This window comes from Giraffa tippelskirchi, chromosome 6 (assembly GCF_054371585.1).
Source record: "Giraffa tippelskirchi isolate mGirTip1 chromosome 6, T2T-mGirTip1v1.2.pri, whole genome shotgun sequence".
NCBI classification, from domain to species: Eukaryota; Metazoa; Chordata; class Mammalia; order Artiodactyla; family Giraffidae; genus Giraffa; species Giraffa tippelskirchi.
The window spans coordinates 10229698-10253874 of NC_137280.1; the positions used below are offsets into that span (position 1 = coordinate 10229698).

General features: G+C 36.6%; 1 protein-coding gene and 1 long non-coding RNA gene across 6 annotated transcripts; one reads left to right on the forward strand and one right to left on the reverse strand.

The window, feature by feature from the left end:
• Positions 1-78: 78 nt before the first annotated feature.
• CIBAR1 (CBY1 interacting BAR domain containing 1) lies at positions 79-23250 on the forward strand. Of its 5 annotated transcripts, none has more exons than XR_014055792.1 (9): positions 79-122; positions 609-843; positions 3412-3480; positions 4394-4495; positions 8388-8492; positions 17385-17498; positions 20779-20932; positions 21244-21363; positions 23002-23250. XR_014055792.1 is itself a non-coding variant. In XM_081496895.1 (9 exons), the coding sequence occupies exons 1-9, from the start codon at positions 97-99 to the stop codon at positions 23089-23091; spliced, it is 867 nt and encodes a 288-aa protein (XP_081353021.1). In that variant the 5' UTR covers positions 79-96; the 3' UTR covers positions 23092-23250. The 5 variants fall into 5 exon arrangements, 4 of the variants coding, with proteins under 4 accessions (XP_081353021.1, XP_081353023.1, XP_081353020.1 ...); XM_081496895.1 differs by lacking the exon at positions 20779-20932 and adding an exon at positions 6323-6328; XM_081496897.1 differs by lacking the exons at positions 17385-17498; positions 20779-20932 and adding an exon at positions 6323-6328.
• LOC145509026 (uncharacterized) lies at positions 8523-19713 on the reverse strand. The gene is made up of 5 exons (XR_014055798.1): positions 19450-19713; positions 18862-19039; positions 14206-14264; positions 11192-11500; positions 8523-10883 (listed from the first exon to the last, which is right to left on the reverse strand). It is a non-coding gene; the product is annotated as an uncharacterized LOC145509026 (long non-coding RNA).
• Positions 23251-24177: the final 927 nt, after the last annotated feature.

Sequence of the window (24177 nt, forward strand, 5' to 3'; positions counted from 1 at the left end):
GCGTGCGGGCGGGCTCTCGCGCCCCGGCGCACGTCCGGGCGCCGAGACCCTGTCGTTGGGCCTCAGCCCGGGGTCTTCAGCCGTGAGCGAGGCAGCATGTTGAGGCGCAGCTTGGAAAACCGGTAACCGCCGCCGGGGCCCGCAGCGGCCCAGGGTCCCCCCACCACACACACACACACACACACACACACACACACACACACACACACGCGAGGGCTCGGGTCGGGGCGCGGAGCCTTCCTCCGTGAGCCTCCAGACCGAGTTCGGGCCCTCAGGCCGGGCTCCGAGCGGCGCCCGCCGCGCTCTGGGCCGACCACCCTGGGCCCCGATGGGCCCCGGTGGCGCCCCCCCAGCACGGTCCCCGGGCGCCGGCCCGGCACTGCCGCGAATCCAGCGGGGCCTCTCAGGGCGCCTGCACTGCGGGATGTGCAGGCCAGGCCCGAGATGGGGGCCCGGAGGAGACGCGGGGGTGCTTGAAGGTTTGCGCCGGCGAAGCTGCAAACTGCGCCCCGGGGATGTTGGCGTCATCACCTGTAACGCGAAGATGAAGTCATGTCACCTCATCAGATGAGAATGATTTGCTTTTTTTGTGTCCCCTTTCTCTCTAGGGACGCTCAGACCAGACAACTGCAAGATGCTGTCACCAATGTAGAGAAACATTTCGGAGAGCTGTGCCAGATCTTTGCTGCTTACGTGCGGAAAACCGCCCGACTGCGAGACAAAGCAGACCTCCTGGTGAACGAAATCAACGTGTATGCCTCTACCGAGACCCCGCACTTAAAGCAGGGCCTGAAAAACTTTGCGGATGAATTTGCCAAACTTCAGGATTATCGACAAGCCGAGGTATGGAGTGAGGTCACAGCGTCCTGTTAATGAGTGAGCCCTGAAGTGGTGGACAGAGGAGCCTTGAAGACGTGTAATCTACCCGACTGCACTGGCGAGCGCACACTTGATGATAAACGTGCATTGTCATGTCGATAGCACTGTGTGAGTCTATTAAAGGGAAGCTTCCTGTAATTTTTACCGTTTTCAAACTAACCTTTAGGGTGTCTTGAAGTCCTGAATTTCCCCACCTCATTTGCCAGCTTTTAGCCAAAGGGGTGGCTGTTCACAGCGGGTAGTAAACATAGTACGCGAGGCAACAAAAGGAGCATGGCTTGTGTCTTGTATGCAGGTAGGTATATTTTAAAGTAGTGTATCTGGAGATGGAAGATATTGGAAGTGGTACTGTGAGTGGATAAATAGTAGCTGGACAAGAGATCTTTGTTGCTGCTTCGGTGCGCTGGAAAGTTGAGCTATGTTTCATTGAGAGGAGGGCAAAAAAAAAAAAGGGCACTGATTTCTATTACAATCAACAGTGAAATTTTGTGAAGTTCCCCACCCCCCCCACCCCGAAAGGACAGGGGGGAGAAGATGGTGTTGTAATTGTTTAAATTGTTAAATCCCATTTACTTTTTTAAAAATTTATTTATTTATTTATTTATTTTTGCCTGCGCTGGATCTTCATTGCTCCCTGGGTTTTCTCTAGTTGGAGCCAGCGGGGGGCTACTCTTCCTTGCAGCGCTCGGCCTTCTCATTGCGGTAGCTTCTCTTGTCGCAGAGATGGGGCTCCAGGCCCAAGAGCTCCAGGAGTTGTAGCAGGCGGCCTCGGTAGTTGGTGGTACGTGGGCTTAGTGGTTCTGCGGTGTGTGGGATCTTCCCACTCCAGGGATCGAACCCGTGTCCCCTGCATTGGCGCCTGGACACCTATCTATCCACTGCGCCGCACCAGGGAAGCCCAGCCCATTACTTTAGTACCTCGTTAGCACTTTCATGTATATTTATTTTAAGGTTCAAGACTCAGGTCAGAAGTTTTCACTTTAACTTTTAACTTGTCAGAAGTTGCCTAGTTTTTGAGCTGTGTTGCTTCTTTTGTGCTTTCGGTCCTTTTTAAAAGCCTGTTAAAACAAATTTCAATTATCAAAAAAACACCTTGAAATCAAAAAGAAGATAATGGATCCTGGAAGCTATAACTGCTAATGATACAGAAATTTGAGTAGTAATTACTTTGGGGGAAAATGGTGGGTTCTTCTCATCTGATGTTTTGTGTGTCATAAACAAACTCAGTTACGTGTAGCTGGGAACTTGACTGTTTCATAAGTAGTTTATACTCACAGATAATCCTAAAATCCTACTTAAGCCAATAATTTCAGTGCCCCTTTCTAGAAAATCTTTATGCTATTTATCAAATAGCAAAGTAAATTGATTTACATGTGTTCTCCTTTTTATTTCCCTTGCTTACCAAATGGTGGAGGTGCTAAAGAACAATGAACAAAAAAGGTAGGCTACAAAAAAGAGAACAGAAAAAAGATTTAGCTAATCTTTACACTGAGTAACCAGTGTATGGATATTTGAAATGGAATAAATAATCCTGAATATTTATGGATTTGTTTTTAGGATTCCTAATATTTAAATGCTTAGTGAGAACTTGATCTCTGTTTTCCTAAAATCTTGTAAAATGAAGTATTCATATACATTCTGTTTATAGAAACTAAACAAAAATCATTATAAAGGGATATATACTCACTGATTAAAAAAACAAGTATCAGCAAAATAAAGCTTTTTTCCTGCTACAAAAGTAATACATGTTCATTTTAAACAAATATATGTCATCTCGTATTACCTATCCTGACAAAATTTTGATGTCCAGGAGTTAATTTTCTTATATTTATATAAATAGCTATATACTTGCCTTTTAAAAAAATTCATTTCTTTAGTGCCTTCCACTAGTGCTATTAGTAAAAGGAGAAATTACTCAAAATCTGATAAATATTGCAATGTTTAAGAAAACTGTTTAGTTCTACATAAAAGAGAGATTGACCACATAGTTTGACAGCTAAGCAGCACTGAGACCGTTTATCTTATTCTTTAAGCTTTGATAATTTACAAATGTCTTGCCAGAAGAACAAAAAATTGCAGTTAATACAGTGGTCTCTAGACTTTTTTTCTTTTGAGGTTCAGTTGTTTTAAATGTCTCCAATATGCTATATTTTTCAGCTTCGATTTCCTTATCTAGAAGGTTGGGCTGTTATGTTTCAGATATAATGTATGTAAAGTATCCATTCCAGTGTTAAACACACTGAAAGTAGAGCTGTAATAAAATTTGAGATGTCTTAAAACTTACCAAAGCTTTGATTGCTACTGCACATCTTCACAGTTTTTAATGTATTTGAGTTTAGATTCTGAGTCTTACCAATTTCCAGAGATTATTCTTTTACTTCTAAATGTTACTGACATTTTAATTTAAAAAATCTCAAATATTAATCAGTATAGTGATTATGGTCCGGTTAGACAGCATAGTTTTATTTCAGAATTTAAATTGTGATATGTCTATGTTTCTTTTCAGTTATATTTTATAATAATTCTCAATAGGTTGAAAGACTTGAAGCCAAAGTAGTTGAACCTTTGAAAGCTTATGGAACCATTGTAAAACTGAAGCGAGTAAGTAAATTCATTTTTTTCTATTATTATTAGGTATTCTGGCAAAACATACAAGCTTTCCAATAACTGTCCTTTTAATAAAAGGTATAGAGTAGTGTTCAGTCATTCTTATTACACTGAAGCATTATTTCTTAGAACTTTGAGAATAATGAAGTATTTTTATATACTACTATAGCATCATAGCATTATTTTGTTTATTGTGGAAACTTTAAAATTGTTAATATTTATAGTCATGAAGAATATATGGACAGAAATTATTTTAGTAAATATTCTTATATTTTTATTTTAAAGCAGGCAATAACATGCAAACTAAAAGTCAATGTGACAAAGCTTTTTTAAAAATTTTTTTCTTGAAGTACAACAACAATTTGCTGTTTGATATATTGTGAAATGATTAGTCTAGTTCGCATCTGTCACAATACATAGTTAAAAAAATCTTTTCCTTGTGATGAGAACTTTTAAAACCTAGTCTCCTAACAACTTTCAAAATGCAGTACAGTATTGTTAATTCTAGTCACCATGGTAGATATTACATTCCAAAAGTTCTATATTTAAAATCAGTTTTATTGAGGTATAATTTACATGCAGTAAAATTCTCCTGTTTTAAATGTTTTAATAAATGTGTATACACATGTAACTACCACCACAATCAAAATTTTGTATGTGTGTATATACATATATGTGTGTGTATATATATATAATTTTGCATTGCGATTCTGTCATTATTTAATAGGATATTAAATGCACACATGCACATAGTCTTACATACAAAGACAGACACTGGTAATGTAATAATTCCAGTGGTAATGATGCCTGGATCAAATAGGGAATGTTTTTGCATTCTTAAAACAGAAGTGTGTATTTTATTCTTAAATCAGAGATATTTATTAACAAGAAAAATGCTTTTTTGCAGGATGATCTCAAAGCAACATTAACAGCAAGGAATCGAGAAGCTAAACAGTTAACTCAGTTAGAAAGAACACGTCAGAGAAACCCATCTGATCGACATGTTATTGTATCCTTTGAATTTTGGTCTTTAAAAAAATATTTTGTAAGGTATGCTGTACATAAGTAAATATATATGAAAATTAGGCATTTATACTTTAAATGTGCAAAGAATATGAATATAAAGTTTGAAAAGAAACATAGGCATTTAAAATGCTTACAATGGAAATTAGTTAATTTTAAAGAGAGTATACAACTTACATCAGTCCTCTTGTGTTGTTTTCCACAATAGATATTCCAAATTGAAAACACTCATACGTATAGATGTTTTATAAAGAGTACATACAAAATTCTAAGATCTTTTACACAAAAAATGATTAAATATTAATTATAAAAGTAACTTAAAGATCTGTCGTTAATCCTAATATATCAGTGCCTTATCAGCCCTGCATTTGGGAAAAGGAACAAACTAATTTTTTCCCAGGAAAATTCCCTTCATCTTAAAAAAACAACTATTTTGTGAAACTGCAATTATGACTTCCAGACAGAGACCCTTAGGATATTCAAGAATATTGAGATTCACAGCTGGACACAAGTCTTAATAGGCTTGTCTACTGTTACAAGGCTTTTCTGTTAAGAGTGATTATTTCTTAAACTTAGAATGTGCTTATTCAAAACTAAACAAAAAAAGAAAAATAGCACCTAATTGTAAGCAACTAGGATAGGTGCAATTGTAGAGAAAGTACTAACTTACTGTGGGGCTTCCCTGCTGGCTCAGCTGGTAAAGAATCCACCTGCAATGCGGGAGACCTGAGTTTGATCCAGGGAACCTGGATTTGTCCCCTGGGTGGGGAAGACCCCCTGGAGAAGGAAAGGCTGCCCACTCCAGTATCCTGGCCTGGAAAATTCCATGGACTGTATAGTCCATGGGGTTGCAAAGAGTCAGACATGACTGAGTGACTCTCACTTCACTTTCAGCTTACCCTGCTGCCTCTTTTCCTCATGCTTTCTTATGTCTCATGATTTTGACAACCTGAGACTAGAAAATAAAGGACAGTCTACATTTAGCTGAAACTCCAATACTTTGGCCACCTGATGCAAAGAGCTGACTCATTTGAAAAGACCCTCATGCTGGGAAAGATTGAGAGCGGGAGGAGAAGGGGACTACAGAGGATGAGATGGTTGGATGGCATCACCAACTTAATGGACATGAGTTTGGGTAAACTTATAAATGTATCCACTATAAATATAAAAATATTCAGTCATAGCATCAGAGAATATTTACCAGGATGACCCTTAAAATTCATCTCACTGTTAAAAAGAAACATGTTAAAGTTCAGTATGTAAAATAAAAGAGATTTAAGAGGCTGGGGTGAAGAAGAATCCTAGTGTACTACCTGGACCACACCAAGGCCCTGGTGGCTTCTGAAAAGTTTCCTGCAGCACAGTTTGAAAAACACCGATCTTACTCACTCTTTCATAGGCCATTTTGCACTCAGACCAACTTCATTAAATACACTGATACCCTTATTCATAAAGCATCATAATATTTTAATCAAAAGTATCTCCTACCCAAATTAGTACGTGATATGATTTTGAAGAATTTTCAACAAAAGAACGGAATACGGATCTGTATCCACTTTCCTAAAAATAGCTATGTAATTTTGGGCAAGTTGCTATGCTGGAGTGAAAGGGTTTGAGACTTCAAGGAATGAAAATTAGTTGCTGGAGGGTGGTAGATTAAGATACAGATGTCCCAGCTGTGGCTTCTGCTTCCTACTCTTTCCTAGTTTAACCAACTCTACCTACCCTTCCAAATTTTAAAATGAAACTGTCAAAAAATGGGGAAGGAAAACACATGTCAAAATTAAGTAGTCATGGTAAAGAATTGCGTGAGTCACAGGTACTGAACAGTATTAGAAAAAGACTCTGCTTGAATATTTTCATTAGTAAAAGGTTAACACACATCATAACGTTTAGAAACTTTTCCATAATAATAAGTCCTGCAATAGTTACATTTTAAAAAATCCGAAGCCCAGTAATAAAGTGAACTGTTTTTCATTACTGGTTATGATTAAAAGTTTGCATGTAAAATTATGCAGGAAAACTTTACACCCTCTATAGCAAATGTACACACACAGATATATATGAATGTTTTAAAGCTTAGTTTTTTGAAATTGTATATCTGAATTAACCTAGTTTTAAGAGTATATAATCAATACAAGTTATGATTAATGTATAGTCTAATTGCAAGAGGATATAATTCTGTCAGAGCATATGATTTTAATTTATTGGAATAAATTGTTCTACTTGAAATGTATTTTTTTCCTTTATGAAAAATTTCAGTCACAGGTGGGTAATAAAGTGATGTGTCAAGAGATGGATCCCTGTAGTAAACCCTTTTACTTTATTTCCATTTATACATTTTCTTAAAAAAGAAAGCAAGAGTGTAAATGTTATAATATTATGTGTCACAAAACTTTACTTACAACTGCAAATTTTTTCTATGCAATAATTATTAAAATGATGATATGTGATACTTTTCAGTGAACATAATACTAGCATAGGAAACAAAACATTATTAGAACTTAATCAGAAAATTGAGCCATGTTTTTAAAACATGTTTTATTAGTTCAACAAAAAATTTTAAATACTTTTGGACAACTATTATCATTAAGGAAGAGATGATTTTTTAAAGAGAAATACATGCCACTAGCTATATATATGGCTGTTGAACTCGTGAAATGGCAACTAGAATAACCAGCTTTTTAATTTTAATTAATTTAAATGTAAATAGCTACCTGTTGCTAGTGGCCACTATACTGATTGTACAACATGAAACTAAATAGTATGAGTACTTTGAAGCAAAGCATTAGACTTTCTATCTAATTTATTAGTTATTGGTGTGTATGTATGTGTGTATATATATATATATTTTGTAATAAGCATCAACTAAGTAGTAATAGTACAACATTACTAGCTTATAAGAAGAATATTCATACTGAAATAAACATTTGTAGTTTATATTCTTTGTTGTTGTTGTTCAGTCACTCAGTCATGTCCGACTCTTTGTGACCCCATGGACTGTAGCACACCAAGCTTCCCTTTCCTTCACTATCTACTGAAGTTAGCTTAGACTCACGTCCATTGAGTCAATGATGCCGTCCAACCATCTCATCCTCTGTCACCCCCTCTCCTCTTGGCTCAGTCTTTGCCAGCATCAGGGTCTTTTCCAGTCAGACTGTTCATATCAGTAGCCAAAGGACTGGAGCTTCAGCATCAGTCCTTCCAATGAATATTCGGGGCTGATCTCCTTTAGGATTGACTGGTTTGATCTCCTTGCAGTCCAAGGGACTCTCAAGAGTCTTCTCTAGCACCACAGTTCGAAAGCATCAATTCTTTGGTGCTCAGCTTTCTTTATATGTATATTCTACTCTACTTGATTAGGATATTACATACAGCAGTAGAAACATTTCATGCATTTGGAGAACTAGAAGATTGAAAATACATAAGTCACAGGTCTTTTGGCAGGACAGAGGGTTAAAGGGGAGAAAGATAGAGAAAAAGGAGAGGATAATAAATGGCAGAGACTTGAAATATGGGAAAGCAGTAGAAAATATAGAAAACACTTTTACAGTAAATCAAACAAGGGTGATAGCAGGAAAAAAAATGGTTTGTATAAGGAAAGGGAAGGAATTTTGTTTTGAGATTATGAATCGTATCTAATAAATTTAAAGTTTTTTATTCTGTGTTTATCATATAGATTGCTTTATTTTATGTGGTAATATGTATTTTTGAGTGATTTACACTGTTGTGGCAAAAAGCCAGTATTGTATTTACAAATGCATTTACAAAAACCCAACACTGTATTTACAAAGGTAGCATTTACAGAAGGACTCAATCAAAAGGATTCTGACTTGATTTTTGTTTTTTGTATCTTTGGTTGGGAAATACTTTTGCAGGCAGAAACTGAATTACAAAGAGCTACAATGGATGCTACCCGAACAACTCGTCATCTGGAGGAAACTATTGACAATTTTGAAAAGCAGAAAATAAAGGATATAAAGGTAACAAAATAACTATTAAGGTTCAAAATATGTTTTCTAAATTAATCTTTTATTTAAATTTATGACAAATTTACTGATTTTCTTTAGCACATAAATAGTCTGTGTGAGAAAGATATTAACAAAATATATCAAATGTTATTTTCTTATGGAAACAATAGTATATAAAGGGAAGGTATTCCCAACCAGAGACCAGATATTCAAAAATACTGTTAACCACAGAAAAATAGTTTTTATGTATCGGGTACTAGTCTAGGCACGTTACATAAATTTTCTTTTAATCTTTACAGCAACCTCATAGTGTAGCGTCTATGTACACTACATACCAGTATCTATCTCATTCCTTTTTATGGTGGAATAATATTCCATTGTATGGATATTACCATGAAAGTGAGGTGATTAAGCAGAAATGTAAGGCAGGATCATAGCCCATAGTTCAAAGTCTGAACTATACACCAATTACATATTTTAAAAACCCGTGTTTTCCATTACTCTACAGTATTGTTGCAGGAAGGGGGACCCCTTCTAGGACCCGAAACTGGGCTTTGTCTAACACTTGGAGATGAATTGTCCGAGGAGACGCACGTGCTGACAAAGCAAGAGATATTATTGGGAAAGGGCACCAGGGTGGAGAGCAGCAGGGTAAGGGAAGCCAGAACAGCTCTGCCACGTGGCTCACAGTCTCGGGTTTTATGGTGACGGGACTAGTTTCCAGGTTGTCTTTGGCCAATCAGTGTGACTCAAGAGTCCTCCCTGGTGATGCACGCCTTGTTCAGCCAAGATGGATGCCAGAGAGGAGGATTCTGGCAAGTGGTCAGACAGATGGTGTCTCCTTTTGACCTTTCCCGAACTCTTCCGGTTGGTGGTGGCTGATTAGTTCCGTGTTCCTTAGCAGGACCGCCTGTCGTAAAACAACTCATGCATACGGTTAGTATGGTGTCTGGCCAGGGTGGGCAGTTTCAGTCAGTGTGCTTCCCCTAACACTATTACTGATTTTTTTGGCTTGTAGCTTTCTAATTCCTACATTATCAAATAAGAGTAGCTAACCACATAAACTTACATCCACCGTAGTTTAGTGTCACGGGAAGAATAGCCTTATTTTATTGTAACACATCAGTAGACATTCAGGTTCATGGACTTGAGATGGTATTTTTTTAACTACTTTTTCTTAATTGGAGGATAATTGCTTTACAATGTTGTATTGGTTTGTAGCATACAACAATGCAAGTCAGTCATAATTATATGGATATGCCTTACCTCTGAGCCTCCCTCCCAAATCCCAAACCTAGAGACGGTCTTCAGTGACTTTTTCATCAATATTTTGGAAAGATTTGGAGGATTACTTATGACCATGTTGTGTCCTTTAAAACAAGTCATCTAAGGGTGCCTTTTCACTCACTGCAAATTTTCCTGGAAGAGCTTTTAAAGAGAAGTATTTTTTGTTATTTTCATAACTTACTAACAAAGTATCCTTCTTTCAAAAGTTATGTCCTTATCAATAAAATCAGCATTCAGTTCAGTTGCTCAGTCATGTCCGACTCTTTGTGACCCCAGGAACTGCAACACACCAGGCCTCCCTGTCCACCAACTCCCAGAGTCCACCCAAACTCATGTCCATTGAGTCGGTGATGCCATCCAACCATCTCATCCTCTGTCGTCCCCTTCTCCTCCTGCCCTCAATCTTTCCCAGCATCAGGGTCTTTTCAAATGAGTCAGCTCTTCGCATCAGATGGCCAAAGTATTGGAGTTTCAGCTTCAACATCAGTCCTTCCAATGAATACCCAGGACTGATCTCCTTTAGGATGTATTGGTTGGATCTCCTTGCAGTCCAAGGGACTCTCAAGAGTCTTCTCCAACACCACAGTTCAAATACATCAATTCTTTGGCGCTCAGCTTTCTTTATAGTCCAAATCTCACATCCATACATGACCACTGGAAAAATGATAGCCTGACTATATGGACCTTTGTTGACAAAGTAATGTCTCTGCTTTTTAATATGCTGTCTAGGTTGGTCATAGCTTTTCTCCAAAGGAGCAAGCATCTTTTAATTTCATGGCTGCAGTCACCATCTGCAGTGATTTTGGAGCCCAAAAAAATAAAGTCAGTCACTGTTTCCACTGTTTCCCCATCTATTTGCCATGAAGTGATGGGACCAGATGCCATGATCTTAGTTTTCTGAATGTTGAGCTCTAAGCCAACTTTTTCACTCTCCTCTTTCTCTTTCATCAAGAGGCGCTTTAGTTCTTATCTGCCACTTAATTGTACCATTCCTCTCTGCAATCCTTGAAACATTTATTTGCCCTTTTATATTTTTAAATTCCCTACCATAGTTTCATAGGATTCCAGAACTTTGATTTTTTCTGATAGCCAGGCTCCAAGGTTTCTACTTTGGTCCTGAAGGTTGAAGAGAAAAAAAAAGCAAGCCTGTCAATTCACTCAGCACTAGGAGTGTAATGTAAATTGCTACTCAGGAAGAGCTCCGCAGGAGGCTGTCCTGAGACAAGCCCTTTGCCGACATGGAGGGGCACCGGCAGGGCATAATGTTTTACAACTGCCGGCATCCTCTCTTAAATTGAGGGAGAGGGAAGGAAGGTTGAAATAATTAGCTTTAATCTAAAACAGGAGATTGGAGACTTGTGAGATATGCCGAATTCATTGCCACCCTAGGGCTTCTTTAGTGACTTGGGAGCCTGATTGCTCACCCTACTGCTCTTCTTCATGCCTGCACCCCTCTCTTTTACACGTGGCAATCTTTGTCTCTGATCTTTGGGCTCACTTCCATGTTCTTCTGCTTGCATGCTGGCCAACTCTACAGGCGTTTATAATCCCATGAGCACCACCAGTTATAAAACTGGGGCAGAGACAGTGAGTGTAGAATTCCCGACTGCAGCCTGGGGTTTCCTGAAGCAGCAGGACAGGGAGTCAGGCACTGCAGAGTGGAGGGTGCACGGAGAAAAAACATGCTTCCACGCTTCTCTGCGTGCGGACTCATGCCCCTAGATGAAGGAGGTCTTGTGGCGGTCACAAAAAAAAAGAGAGAAAATATAGGAGAAAACCAATTTTTCTAAAAAATGGAGAGATAATTCATATACCGTATAATTCACCTATATAAAATATACAGCTCAGCAGTTTCCAATATGTTTAGATATCTACAACCATCACCACTCAGTTTTAGAACATTCTTATCATCTCAGAGTGAGGCCTAGTACAATTTAGCTTTTACCTCCCTGCTCCCACAGCGGCCTAAGCAACTATCACTAATCTCATGTCTCTTTGGACTTGGCTGTTCTGAATGTACATTTCATATGAATGGAATCATAAAATACATGGTTTTCATAACTGGTTTCTTTCACTTATCATGCTTTCAAGGTTTATCTATGGTGTAACATGTATCAGTATCTCATTCCTTTGTATGGTGGAATAATATTCCATTGTATGGATATTACCATATTCTGCCTTTTTGCTATCATGGTTAATGATATAAACATTCATGTACAAGTTTTTGTTGAGACATATTTTCATTTCTCTTAGACATTTTTCATTTTAGTTCAACCATATACCCTGTTGACTTGCTGGCTCATAAGGTGACTATCTTTAGTTATGTGAGAAACTGCCAGACTGGCAAACTGCCAGTCTGCCAAAGTGGCTGTGCCACTGGATTTTCCCACCGGTATTACATGAGGCTTTCGGTCTCTCTGCATCCTCCCCAATACTTGTTGCTCACCAAACTTTTTCATTATAGCCATCCTAGTGAGCGTAGAGTTGTATCTTATTGTGGTTTTGATTTGCATTTTCCTGCTGATGTTTATGGCCATTTGTATATCTTCCTTGAGAAAAAATGTCTATTCAGATTATTTTAATTGGATTTCTTTTTTATTTCATTTTAAAAGTTTTTTTATATTCTGTATGCAAATCGTTTTATCAAATGTTTTGCAGTTATTTCCTTCCATTCTGTGAGTTCTTTTCACTATCTTGATATGGTATCCATTGAAGCACAAAGCTTTATAATTTTGATGAAGTCCAGTTTATCTTTGGGCTTCCCTGATAGCTCAGCTGGCAAAGAATCTGCCTGTAATGCAGGAGACCCTGGTTCGATTCCTGGGTCTGAAAGTTCCCCTGGAGAAGGGACAGGCTACCCACTCCAGTATTCTGGCCTAGAGAATTCTGTGGACTGTGTCATTATCTAAGAATCCATTGCCAAATCCAAGATTATAAAGATTTATCCTGGTTTTCTTCTTCTAACACTGTTATAGTTTTCACTGTTAGGTCTTTGATCAGTCAGAGTTAATTTTTGTGTATCACATGAACTGAAAGTTAAACCCCATTCCTTTCCATCTGTCAACGCAGTTATTCCAGCACAATTTGTTGAAGAGACTGTTTTCTAAGTCCTGGCACTCTTGTTGAAAGGTAGTTGGTGTGTTTTGTTTCTGAACTTCCATTCTCTTTTATTGATGTATGGTGGTGGTTTAGTCACTAACATATCTGACTCTTGCGAGCCCATGGACTGTAGCCTACCAAGCTCCTCTGTCCATGAGATTTCCTAGACAAGAATACTGGAGTAGTTTGCCATTTCCTTCTTTTCCAGTACCATACTGTTTTAACAGTGCTTTGTAGTAAGTTTTAAAATCAGGATGTATAAATTCTCTATTTTGTTCCTTTTTAAGATTCTTTTGATTATTCTGAATCTGTTGTAGTTTGGTATGAATTTTGGAATCAACTTGTCAGTTTCTACAAGTCGGCTGGGATTCTGACAGCATGCGCGTGTGCATGCATGGTCACTCAGTCATGTCCAGCTCTTTGCAACCCCGTGGACTGTTGCCCGACAGACTCCCCTGTCCATGGGATTCTCTAGGCAAGAATACTGGAGTGCATAGCCACTCCTTTCTCCAGAGGATTGAACCCAGGTCTCCTACATTGCAAGCAGGTACCATCTGAGTCACCAAATTCTGATAGGGATTGCATCGAATCTGTGGATCAGTTTGGGGAGTACTGCCTTGTGAGGATGCACTCTTCCAATCCATGAACATGGACTGTTTTTCCATTTAGTTAAAGCATCCTTAATTTATTTTAATAATGTATAACTTTTGTGCTTTTTTAATCTTTTTCCTCAGTATTTCATAATCATTGATGCTACTATAAATGGAATTGTTTTACTTCATTTCAGCTGTGCATTGCAGATACACAGAAATACAGTTGATTTTTGTGTACTAGCCTTTTATCTTGCAACCCTGCAGAACTCTTTTATTAGCTCTAATAGTTTTTTGCATATTCCTTTGGATTTTCTATATATAAGATCATGTCACCTGTGAAAATGTACACTTTTAATACAAACTCTATCAAAATCCCAGAATTATGAGTTCCAGGAATCAATTCCACTCTGTTAGGATTATGAATCTCCGTTCTCTGTATCTTTCCTCCTTATCTGTCAAATTATTCCTTTTCAAACTTAAGCCTCATTTGAGATGTTTTATGATAAAGAAGGATGCACAAATCCTATACCCAAAAGCCTTAAAAACCAGATAAAAAGGGTTACTGTACCACCCCCTTATTTCCCATAAAAACAGTGTTCAGGTACTGCTGTGCTGATGTTAGCATGTCTGGCAAACACTTCCATTTATGAGACAAATTCTTGGAAAAAATCGTTGATGCCATTCATATTTTGGGAGAAATACACAGAAAACATTCTTTTTTTTTTTAAGAATGTTCTTATTGTTACCTGTTTTCAGGCTACTGTTTCAGATGGAAGCAGAACTTCTGGGTGCTTTTTTAATCTCCCTGAGGGTAGAAATGATCGACAGTAGTGAGCACTGCTCATAATGTATTAACTGTGAGGTGAGGTTTATCGACAAGTCCATCTGAATTTTAGTAGCAGCATTAATTAGTAAGGTAGCACAATTCTTAGTGAAAGACTTCATACAAACCTTGCAAAGTATTTGTTTTTCTGAGAAAAGTTGCTGTGAACTTAGTTAGTTGTATAGAATGTGGAAGAAAACTCAGTTCTATTTGTTTCCCATGTAATAGGAAAAGTCATCAGTTATATGTTGTCAAGGGAATTTTCTGACCTATGAAAAGGATCTTGATCAGGGGTCATTCCAGGGACAGATAGGGATAGCAGTTCAGTATTGGTAAAGTAGCTGATGTGAATAAGAAACATCTTCAAGATTTAGTTTTTAATCAGCTTTATTTTTCTTGTAAATATAAAATTACCATAAATTTTCATAAAATTATGGAAGAAAATGCATAATTCCCTACTGAGAAATAATCAGCATCTTGGTTTATATCCTTCCAGACTTTTTTTCTATGAAACATACACAAGAAATATACTAAGGAGAATGACAACAACAAATATTTCTTAAGACATTAACTATGCCACACATTCTAAGCATTGTATGTGGATAAACTCATTTCCTCCTCACAATGTCTTATGAGAAAGGCAATATTATTTCCCCTATACAGTTATATTTAAGTGGGACCACACTATATGTAGCATCTCTTTTTAAAATTTAATATGGATATATTTGTGCTAAGAAACAAAGATCCATATTGTCCTTTTTGGTATCCTCATATAGTATTTTGCTATACTATATGGAGAACAGTATATCTGTATGGATATATCCATATGTTTAATCGTCACCTGTTGATGGACATCTAGATTATTTTTGCTATTAGAGATCTCATTGCATCATTAAACATCCACCTTTTTGCTGGTTCAGTTATTTTGGGGGGGATAAATTACTGGAAGTAGCATTCTCGTCCAAAGAGCATACACACTTTCAATTTGGATAGCTATTTATAACTTCTGTCCACAAATCTTTGACTAGTTTACATTTCTGCAGAACATTACATGAGCACCCAGTGTAACGATGTTGAGTAGTATTTTAACAGTACCCAATCTGATAGTGAAAAATCAGTATCATCTTAATTTGCAGTTAGTACTGTTGAGGAAGAGTGTTTTTTCATATATATAATGACACTAAATTACTCTCACTTGATCTTGGCTTATATTTTTAGAGTGTTGCAAATTTTTGTTAATTTTTAAAAACTCTTCAGACTGAGAAAATTAACCCATTATATTAAAGAGAAGATATGTTGAAATATATTTTCCCATTTTGTTGCTTATTGTATGCTTTTGCCACCTTAAGGTCTTATTTTTGCTGCCAGATCTACTAGTCTTCTCTTTCTGCCTTGGTGTCATGTTTAGAAAGGCGTATTCATCCCCAAGACTATATATTTATATTTGCTGTATTTTCTTCTAGTCTTTTTATGATTTTTTAGTATTTTAAATATTTAAATAGCTTATGCGGTTGTATTTTGCATATGGTCTGAGGCAGATATGTCTAAATTTATTATTTTCAAATGGATAGAAAGTTCTCCTGAAATCATTTATTGAATAGCCTTTACTCTGGAGAGCTGTCATTTTACCTTTATTTGCAAAAATTGTTAACAAGACCTTTAATGACTTTTTTGTTAAATATTCTGCTTTCCAATTAAACCAAGATTGAGGATTTAATTTTACATAAGGAACAGTTTCTAATTTATCTGGCTTACTTCTTTAGTAATAAAATTAGCTAACTTGTGCTGAGCACTTACTCTAAGCCAGTAACCATACTATACTTTTTCTTGGATTACATTTAATCCTTAAGGCAAAACCTATGATTTTGAAATTAAGGAAAAAGAACAGATAAAATGCTTAATATTACACAGATGATTTGTTTCAGTCTTGATTTGAACTCGAGGTAAGTCACTTCAGTCGTGTCCAACTCTTTGCTACCCCATGGACCTAGCTCGCCAGGTTCCTGTCCATGGGATTCTCCAGGCAAGAATACTGGAGTGGACTGTCATGCCCTCTTCCATGGGATCTTTCCTGCCCAGGGATTGAACCTGCGTCTCTTATGTCTCCTGCATTGTCAGGCAGGTTCTTTACCACTAACGCCATCTGGGAACCCCTGTTTTGAATTCAGGTTTATCTTAACCCAGAGCCCCTATTTTTAACTACTATGCTAACTGCTTTACAGAATACTTGCCAATGAGTAGAGAATTCTATTAACTCCCCCACCCCCCACCAATAAAATTTAAGTACCCACCCAAATGGCCTTCTAGTCAAACAAAATAAAATTGAAAAGGGGGAAAACAAAACTCCTGAATGCCTCTTACCATACTGACCTATTCCAGATTATCAGATTACATGTGATCATTGAAAGGTGTCTTTATTTGAGGAAAATTATTTCTAAATATAATACTACAAGATAGCTGTATGGCTGTTTTCCAGGGTGCAGACCACTCCTATCTGGGTGCTTAAGACAGGAGAGCAGAAATGAAAGAAAATGAGTATTTGACTATTGCCTTTGAGCCTAACCCATTTCATCTATAGTGCCCCTTTAAGGACAATGCTTGAGTATTTTCTATCCTATTCTTATTCTGTCCACTTCTCTACATTAATGCTCTGATTTTTTTTGATAAGAGACAAGATGATAGAAGGATGAGATCCTATTTTATTGAAAACGTATGTAGCTTACATACTTTGCCTACCAGTTATCTCATCCTTGCTTAGATCAACATGCACACCCTCATTTACTTTTCTCATAACCTTCCTGACCAAAAGTTGTCATCATCTTGCTGATACATTTTAGTGATGTAGTGACAAACATCTTTTTTAAACATAAATATCTAATTGAAGAACATACTTAAAAACGGAAGTAAATAAGATACTAAATATTTTATGTAATTTGAAAGTTTTGCTGCAAAAGATATTTGCAGCTATTTTTATTCCAGTTAGTGTTTGTACTTCATTTTCCCTGTTGAAAAACCTCTGTGTTTAATAAAATGTCAAGAATAACTCTACTAAATTCACAAAGCAATTTATGTTTGTTTAAATTCAAATCCTTGTTTTTTCAGACTATATTTTCAGAATTTATCACTATTGAAATGTTATTTCATGGCAAAGCGTTAGAGGTCTACACTGCTGCTTACCAAAATATACAAAAGATTGATGAAGAAGAAGATTTAGAGGTAGGACTATGTCTTATCTAAACTCAGTTCTTCTATTGATATGGAAATATTTAAAAGAAACCATTATAGTTTGGGAAAGAATATCTTAAATTACAACACTATGTGGTTTAGATGTCATTGTATGCAGTTCCAAATAGCTGAACTTTTATGACTTTCTAGTTAACTTTTCAAATTAACCATGGTTACGTTCGAAGAATTAATATCTAGTAAAACATAGAAACAAAGCCATAATGTGAAATAAGGTATTGTTTTGACTAATGGTGTAAGTCATTTGTGTGTTAAAAATACTATTTATTGATTTAAGCCAAAATTTGAGTGTTTATCCCATGCACAACACCGAAAGCTTTACATCCATTTTCTCGCTCACTCCTGTAACTCAGGTACTGTGATCACTCATTTACAACTAAAGCAGCAAGTGTAGAGGCTTTAAGTAACTTACTTGCCCTTGACCACTTAGCTAGTAAATAGCAGAATCTGGCTTCTAACTAGTTTTGTGAGACTTAATCTGTAAGCTATGAAATAAGTGTCGATTTGTATACAGGTGGGGGGTGTCTGTGTGTGTCTGTGTGTCTGTGTATAGGCAGGGGGTGGGTGTGTGGGTGTGTTTCACTCAGTTGTGTCTGACTCTTTGTGACCCCATGGACTGTAGCCTGCCGGGCTCCTATCTATGGGATTCTCCAGGGAATACTGGTTCTCCAGGCTTGCTTTGTATTGATAGTTAAATGCAAATACTAACTCTTAAATATTCAAGATGTACTTTGTCCATATATCTCTACAGTAGAAGTGAGAACAGCCATGTATTCTCAAGATATAGCCAGAATTTTTTAATTAATAAGTGATAGAATTTGAGTGTCTGTCATATAATTCCATAATTTTCAAGGATTCATTTATTTTTTAAGTAAAATATCTATAGAGATCCCCAAAGGCTTCACTTCCCACTACTCCACTGGTTTTAAGAAACGTGAATTCAGTTAAACCAGACTATACAGCTTGGTCAAAATGAAGAGAAGTACATGTTTTAGTATGTGTATATATTTTCCAATGCCAAAATCTGATCTCACTTTTACCTCAGTAAAGCATACACAACCCTATTTCTATTACTATTTGTTAATAGAATAGTTTCTATTCCCTCCAAATACTAAAGCTAAGGTTTCTTAATTTTCACTCCTTTTACATCCTATTTTTTTTTTAAATAATCAAGCTTTTTCCAGGCACGAGTACTGGAGTGGGGTGCCATTGCCTTCTCCTAACTGTAATTTATAAAATAGCAAATGTTTATACAGTGATTACTTGAACCAGCTACTGACCTGTGCATTTTCATTGTATTATTTCAATACTACCATGAATTTTTAAAAGTACTTACTGTCCTCGTTTCTACGGATGAAAAAACTGAGGCACAGTGAGGTTAAGGAACTTTCCAGAGGATCCCATAGCTGGTAACATGGCTGGAAGCCAAAGCCAGTAGTCTGACTGCAGACACTGTTTTTATCCTGTCTACACTGCCAGAAGCATGGTTCTTGGTGAGTGACATGAACTGTTTCCTGCAAGAAACAACACTGCACTGAGTGGCAGGTTTAAAATTGATTCCCCACTTTGCCTATAAGGTTGAAGTTCCCATTACAAGTATTTTCATTCTCCATTTTCTAACACCCTTGACTTAATACACTTCCAAGTTCCTCAAGCCCTCTGGACCCAAAGATTTTCTTTCTCGTTCCATAGGTCCTAGGTATCTTCTATTGTCACAGCACTTCCTTTCCCACTTCTCTTAACACTATTCTTCATCAGCTAGCTAGGTAGCTTGTAGGAGAGATCCATAAACACTCAAAATCTCAGTGCTGTCTAGATGTGTTTTTAAGTATCAACTTCCCCACTTTTTCTGATGGGGCAGTATTGAGCAAGTTAATTTCTTCACACTTCATTGCTTAACTCTAAAATGGAGATACTTATGTACCTTCGTCAACTGTTTACTGAGCATCTGTTATATGCCAGACACTGTTCTGAGTGCTGAGGATTCAGCATTATAGAGTTGGTCCAAGTTGTCAAAAAGAGTTCAGACACTAAAAAAAGGTATGTTTTATAATATGAAGGAAAAATTATAGAGATAACATACTGTTGTGTGAATGAATATATGTGATGGAGGATCCTAAATAGTCTGGAGAGTCAAAGGATGATTTCTTAATCAGAAGTTTGAGAGGTATGTCGAATCCCTGTCTACAATATCAGGCAGAGTACAGATAGTTATACAAAGGTCCTAAGGCATTATGATGCCATAACTTGTGGAAAGGAGAGAGCAGTCTGGGGAAGAGTTGTGTGGGATAAGCCAAAGTAAAATTACATCAGACAGCTACCAAGGAGAGGAAGGACCCTTTAAATACAAAGTTTCTTGGAAACAAGTAGAGAAAAGATGCAGAGAGGGACAGAGAAATAATTTCCTATTCTTAGGTAGTAGTCCTTACTACATGAGAAGTGCAATTTATCAGGCAGCAGCTAGTTTTTTTGCATCCAGTTGTATCAGAAACCATCTTACCTGATTTTTCTTCACATTAAAAGTACTATCATATTCCCCTTCAAAAGATCACCTCTGTACACTCAGTTCAGAGCATATTTAGATCTTGAGACTCACTCCTAGAAAAGATCTTGGACAATGCAGTATTGCCAATAAATATTCCTGTAAATATGTTCTTTTGCAGTAAGAGATTAATATTTAACTGGTTTAGACTTTTATCACAAGGGTGGTATATTATCTCCCATTTCCCATTTTTAACTTTATCTTTACTAGAAAAGCCGAAAAAAAATGTTTTAACAAAAATGTATTTCTTCCAAACACCAGTGACTTCAGTCATCCACTTTTGATATCATACCAGGATGGCAGGGTCCATGTCTAGCACCAAAATATAATTGAGTCTTCAGTAAAACTGTTAAATAACCTAATTATCAATATGCCTGAACTGCCCTAAAACACAAGTCTTACCTCTTTTGTTAAGTTTCATCCCTTGATTGCTTTTATGTGCTGTATTTCTTTAATGTTTAAAAAAAAAGCAGAAAAAAGAGCAAGCTTTTGTTTGTTGGTTTGAAGTTTTGGCTAAGGGGAAAATGCACTGTGGAGAATCAGAATGACACTTGCTTTAAAAAAGCAAAAGGATAGCATGAAGAGTTGAAGGAAAAATGAGGGAATGTGAAGAAATTCACATCTGATGGACGTGTCTGTTTTATATTACAAAGTGGTATAAAAAAAAAGGAAGCTTAAGAGTGCAGTAATAGTTGGAACTACTGCTTTCAGGAAAAAGAACTGACAAGCAATGATATTCCAGATGCTACTGAGATTGGCATTTCATAGAATGGCTCCATTTACTCTTCTGTGATATAATGGGACAGCACTGTAGTGAATTTAAGCTGTTAAGAGTTGAGGATGTGCAGAACAGAAAGAATCAAAGGTGTGACTCTCTCTTATTGGCTTGTATACTCTTTGAAGGTAGGAACTTTTCATGTTTCACCAGCAAAAGCTCTTAAATGACTGTTTCAGGACCCATCATCATTTTACGTGGTTCAGTTGAATTTTTTAGCTTACATCTTTTCAATGTATAATATTTTTTGTTTTAAATTTACAATAAATTAAATAAACAATGTCCCCAGAGCAGGGTTGGGGAGGGGAGTTGCTTCAACAAATTCTGAACTAAAGGGAATGTGACTTCCTAGATTTCCAGTTTAGTATCTAATTTATAACATTGTTTTAACATTGCAACAGGTTTTCCGACATTCTCTGTATCCACAAGATTATTCATCCCGTTTAGATATTGTAAGAGCAAATTCGAAGTCACCTCTTCAAAGATCATTGTCAGCTAAGTGTGTATCTGGAACAGGACAGGTGAGCTAGAAACCGTAATTTTAAGGAATGTAAGCTACTGCCTTTTGAATTGTTCAGTATTAAAAATGTTTCCCTTAAACCATAGGATCTTGAATAACCTGCTTGTCCCCTCTTATATATAAAATGATGTAAAACTGCACTAGGTTCTGCTCTATTATTGATATTTCTTTTATTATCTGTAAGATATAACTCTCTGAAGCACAACATTTGGGAGCAGAAGTAGAAGGGACAAGAGAATGCTAATTTACATTTGTTCTCTGGTATAATGTCAAGATCACAGATTCTGAAATCAAACTGCCTAGGGTTTAAATCCCATTAGCATGGCTTACTGGAAATTATACCTAAAAAGGACCTTTCCTGAATGTTATCATAGATCCAAAAGCACGTATCTTTAGGTAAAGCATCAATCTTCTCTTTTCTTCTATATCCAGAAAGCCTGAGGTACCTGGTATCTAGAGTAGGAGATATCCCTTTTTCTCAGGGGCCAGAGAAAATACCAGGTTATGTGGACCACATGGTCTCTGCCCCAACCAAGAGCAGCCACAAACAATACATTAACAAATCAACATGTTGTAATAAAACTTTATTTACAGAAACAAGACAAACTGGGCTTTAGCTTGCCAACTTCTGATTCAGAAAGCTATGGTCTTTTCCATATCTAGCCTTCAGAATTTAAAATTGAGCATTCAGTTGTGTGTGACCCAATACGTTCTGTTTTCATTTATCTTCTAAGCACTGATGTACTGCTTTTTACTTAACGCATCTCTCCCCCTAACCAAATTATACTTTTACTATTCCAGTACTAAGTGCCTTGCACATAAATTCCATAAATCTATAGTATAGAGAATTTTGACTATTTAGAGCTAATAGTATCACCTAAGTTAGCCAAGATGTGTGTAGCACTTTAGACTACATAATGCCAAGTCAAGCTATGCACTGTTAACTTTGAGCCAGATGATTTGGGGGGCGGGGAGGGATCTTGCCCTGTGCATTGTACAGATGCTGAGCAGCGTTCCCAGCCTCTACCCACAGGAGCTCAGTAATGCCCCTATCCTCACCCAGTCGTGACAATCAAGTGTCTCCAGACATTGCAGATGTCCCCTGGGAGGTATAGTCAACCTCTGAAAAGTCTGAAGCAGGACAACCCAAGTGGCAGCAGTCAGAATGAAAGCCAAGTAGTGAATTCAGATTCTCGTCTCATTAATTTTAAATCACACTATGTTCAAAGTTTAGTATTTTTGCCTAGTTGAAATATCCTTGAGTTCTGCCATCCCTTTAATGATTCTCATGTTTTTGTGACCTGAGAATTATTTAACTTAAAATATTTATAATATTTATAGTGTACTTTACTTTTCTCTGGAAGTATGTTATCAAAGTACTGATATCAAACGAGTTCAAATGGCTAATTTCACACTTTTCTTCAAAAAAATTAACACGAAGGAAAAAATTTTGCAGTCGTTTTCAAACCTTTAAATACAATTCATAATTTAGAATTTTCATTACTAAAGATTATTTATGGACATTTTTGTGATATTTGTTCTATGTACCCTTATCTATCTATCAGGGCATAAAAAATATACCAGGCATGTAAAAATATTTTTAAGTTAGTGATTTTTAAAACATGTTCACTTTTAACAGGTATTGACCTGTCGACTAAGAAAGGATCAGCAAACAGAAGATGATGATGAAGAGGATGAAGACTTAGATGTTACAGAAGAAGAAAATTAAATTTAAGTAAACTTTGCATTTCCATTTTCAGCTTAAATGACCTGGAATCCAGAATTACTAAAATTGCAAAACATAATACTGGCTTGATACGTTAAACCTCAAAATTAAATCCTATTGGAAATGCAGAAATTATTAAAGGAAACTTGTGCCAACCAAAAATGCAAGTTTTAAAAAATATTACACATCAGTCATTTCAACATTTCCATCTAGCATCATACTATCTTTTTTATAGGTTCCACTGTTTTTCAAAAACAATGTATTTCAGAAGTATTTCAAATTAATGCACTAACCTAGTTGGTTGTAGTAGGTAAACAACAACAAAAAGATTTAACAATTCCACTTACTTCCTTTAGATTAAGACACCGTGCTTTCAACACCAGAAAAGGGTCCTAGATAGTCATTCTGATTAAATACAAATTTTATTCCATAAAGCTTTCATCAAAAAGACAAGTGTTCTTTTTCCTTTCTACTTTTTCACTTTTACTACCACCTAAAGTTTCATCATTCAGTATATAAATTTACTTTTCAACAAGAGTATAATAGTGACTCTCAAATAATAGTAATAGGGTATCAGTGTTTCACAACTATACATAAGCATAGATTTTAGCTTTTAAAAAGCTACATTCAGCTTGATTCTGGTTTTAAAACAAAAACCACTGTCAAACTAAAGCACTATATGTGGCACCACAACTTTTGGAAAGCTAGAATTTGGTGGAATGTTTCCCTTAAAAAATATAGCAAATCATAAATCAGTAAAAAATTATATATTTTATCAGCCTACCATACAATCAGTAAGAATACAGAGTCACTCTCTTTTCCTGAAAATAGAAAACAATTTAATCAGAGACTTGCAGTATCTGATGCTTTTACTTCTTTGGATGGGGAATTGTACTTCTCATTATTTCATAGATCCCAGTCTGGCATATAAAAATTAGGAAAATGATATTATCTGGGATTACCACAAAAAGCAGTTATTCATAACAGAAAAATACTTTTCTCGATTGCTGTTTTGACTTTTGTTATTCATGGTCTGTTCTTAACAAAGCATTGCTTCCTGAAAATAGTCCTAAGTGATATAGTTACTTA

Coding starts and splice junctions, on each gene's coding strand:
- CIBAR1 (XM_081496895.1), top strand. CDS start 97: ATGTTGAGGCGCAGCTTGGAAAACCG. Junction 844..3,411: donor AGGATTATCGACAAGCCGAG/GTATGGAGTGAG, acceptor AATTCTCAATAG/GTTGAAAGACTTGAAGCCAA. Junction 17,499..21,243: donor ATGAAGAAGAAGATTTAGAG/GTAGGACTATGT, acceptor ACATTGCAACAG/GTTTTCCGACATTCTCTGTA.